Source organism: Protobothrops mucrosquamatus, unplaced genomic scaffold, assembly GCF_001527695.2.
Source record: "Protobothrops mucrosquamatus isolate PMUCROS unplaced genomic scaffold, P.Mucros_1.0 scaffold19275, whole genome shotgun sequence".
In the NCBI taxonomy this organism is placed as follows: Eukaryota; Metazoa; Chordata; class Lepidosauria; order Squamata; family Viperidae; genus Protobothrops; species Protobothrops mucrosquamatus.
This window is the reverse complement of record NW_015405034.1, coordinates 1-2764: the sequence shown is the minus strand read 5'-3', so window position 1 is coordinate 2764 and position 2764 is coordinate 1. Positions and strand designations below refer to the sequence as shown.

The window sequence follows — 2764 nt, the reverse complement described above, 5'->3', positions numbered from 1 at the left end:
TGATTTTTTTAATTTTTTTCCTCAGCACTCATATCCCTTTCTCATACTTCTCAAAGATACAGGTATGATCAGAAAGATATAAGAGATTGCACACACTCAATACAACCACGAAATATCTGTACAGTATTCATTTGGAGATACTTTTGCATGGAATACCTTTCTAGCAAGGTATGCAATCTGAAACCTACTTATCTTCTCTACCTGTAACATCACCTCCTGTATGTAAAGGAGACAGGGGCTTGGAAGCTCCTTTACACAGATCTGGTTTAGCTCCCTAGTGTCTCTACTGGCTGGCAGCAGCTCTTCTTGGTATTCAGCCAAAGTCTTTCTTAATTCTGCAGAAGTCTTGGATCACACCCAGCTCATTTGCATGAAAAACTGATGTCCTTCATTTTAACTGTGAAAACTCCAAGAGCAGTATATTATTCTTAATAAAATAAATAAAAGATTAGAGATTATCTTACTTCAAACCATTGCATGCACTGATGCTTGCAGTTGAGTCAGCATCATTCTGGATGCGTCCGTGATAATAGCAGTGATCCTGTAGGGAGACAAGAGGACTACACTGGTTAAAGTTGGTTTGTAGTGTGATTTGATGAGCAGAAGTACAGTTCCAATGTATTCCACCACATCAATGAAATATTAAGACAGCAGTTATTCAGAAAATTTTGATTCAGGGGGACAGAAGACCTGCTTAATATTGATTGTTGCAAAATGAACATAAGATAAATGCAAGTCTCCATAAATCAGGTCACACTGCAGGGGGAGTCCCACTGATGGCACAAAGCTAAGAACATTTGGGCAGACAACCAACCAAGCATGATAGTGCTGTCATTTTTTTTGCAGCTGATAGGGCCACGTTCTGGACCAATTTAATATGAAAGATATTATATGGATTTCTGTATAGGAACAAAGTTGTTATCACTTTTGGTATTACAAATAAAAGATTTTGCATGTATCCCTGTAGTCTGGTTCAAAAATGAAAATATAGATCTTATAAACCTGATGTTCTCATAATAAATCTGTTTGTGAAACTCACTCCCCAAATGTTGGCTTTCACCCAGTAGGAAAGAACTGGATGATTGAAATACTGTTGTGGTAATTCAATGAGTAAAACAAACTGGGTTTAACAATCCATACATCCTTATAAGTACATATCAATATAAGATACTTCATAGATATATAGCCCTTCTTTTTTTGAGTAGCCTGGTCTCGTTCTTGTATATTTGTAATATTGTGCACAAACGTTTGCTTCAATTGACGTATAATAATAATAATAATAATAATAATAATAATAATAATAATAATAATAATAATAATAATAATAATAATAATAATAATAAAGTAAGACTCTTAAAAATAAGACCCTACCTCAACCGAGGGGTATGTTGTAATTTCTCTGCCATCAGGGGAATAATGAGTGTCACTGTAATCTTCTGAAAAAAGTCCTCTGCAAAGAAGAGAATATCTATGTCAGGAATTAAGTAGGACTGAGATAATTTTATAATAAGTTTACAACTACTGTATAGTGGAAATGTAAGCATCTTGTTTGGTATCAAAAGAATGGAGCAGGTATTTCAATCCCATGGCTATTTAAGAGGAGGGCTGTGCATACTAGATTCACCCGAGGATAGAGATTTACACCAAGGAAGCTGTGCAATTCTCTTCATCAAGGCTCAGAGGAGTATGATTGACCAGGAGAAGACATTTTCTATTGCGTCTTCTTTTTATTCTTCTGGTCTATGCAACAATCTGATGAATCTGCTTGGTCTATAAAGGAGAGCAGTATAGCTCTATTTACTAAAGAGTAAAATGAAGCAACCTCAAGGAAATGGATGCCTTGAACCTTCATACAGAATCATCTCTCTTGAAGCTTTAAACCAATGTATGGAGTCACTCTCCATTCCTGGTGTCTCATCTATTCACTTGGCATTGCCTTCTATTTTGCCAATCTAGATATTCCTTGCTAGTCTTCCCTCTCTAGTCCTGCTTTGTTTCCATGCCAAAACAAGACCATCCAGATGCTAACTTGAAATTCCGTGCAGCCTTCATATTTAAACAAAACAAAAGGAGACACTAGAACTTCTAAAGCACACATTAGAATTCAGCATGAAATGTCTCCAGTGGAATAGGATAAAGTGACACGCAGGTACCCACATATAGGGTAATTTCTTTATAGCTTATACTTAATAATAAAGACAAAGGAATGCAATTATTATTTCTGTTAGATTGTGTCCAGGAATATACATTTTCCACATTCTCCAAGTGAAGTTAAGAAAAAAAACTTGAGTTAACATACTTATTTTTTTCCAGGTGAAGGACCACTGGCTCTCCATTCACCTTAAATTCATATTGCATGGCGTCTTCATACTGAAAAGCAAAGAGTTCAGGGTTTACTTCTTAAAAAATTAAGCAGCTAAGATGTGTACCCTCTTAACAACTCTACACCTGTATTAATTTAAATCTAATGAATAATTTGCCATACCCAAATTATTTATTAGATTTAGAGTATTTCATCTGGTGCTTTGAACTTTAAGATCATAAATTAACTTTCCTGCATAAATACAAGATTTCATTCTCTAATTGAACATCTTGGTGAATAAGGTTGAGCTGGGACAGAGAGACGGACTCAAAAGTCATCCAGTGATAGACTTGAATCTCATTCTCAAAACTAATCTTGAGTTGTAACCACTATACCATCTTCCCCTAGAAACCCAACTTTTATATTTCTAAGTGATGCATGTAGACATGCAGAGTTTAAATT

The 2764-nt window shown here is 35.3% G+C and overlaps 1 protein-coding gene across 1 annotated transcript; it reads right to left on the bottom strand.

Moving 5' to 3' along the window:
- Positions 1–439: 439 nt before the first annotated feature.
- LOC107301906 (snake venom metalloproteinase ACLF-like) lies at positions 440–2399 on the bottom strand (the record flags this gene model as incomplete). Its single annotated transcript, XM_015831065.1, has 3 exons — positions 440–541; positions 1372–1450; positions 2300–2399. Coding segments are annotated over 3 exons (260 nt in total), but the record flags the coding sequence as incomplete, so codon positions are not given.
- Positions 2400–2764: the final 365 nt, after the last annotated feature.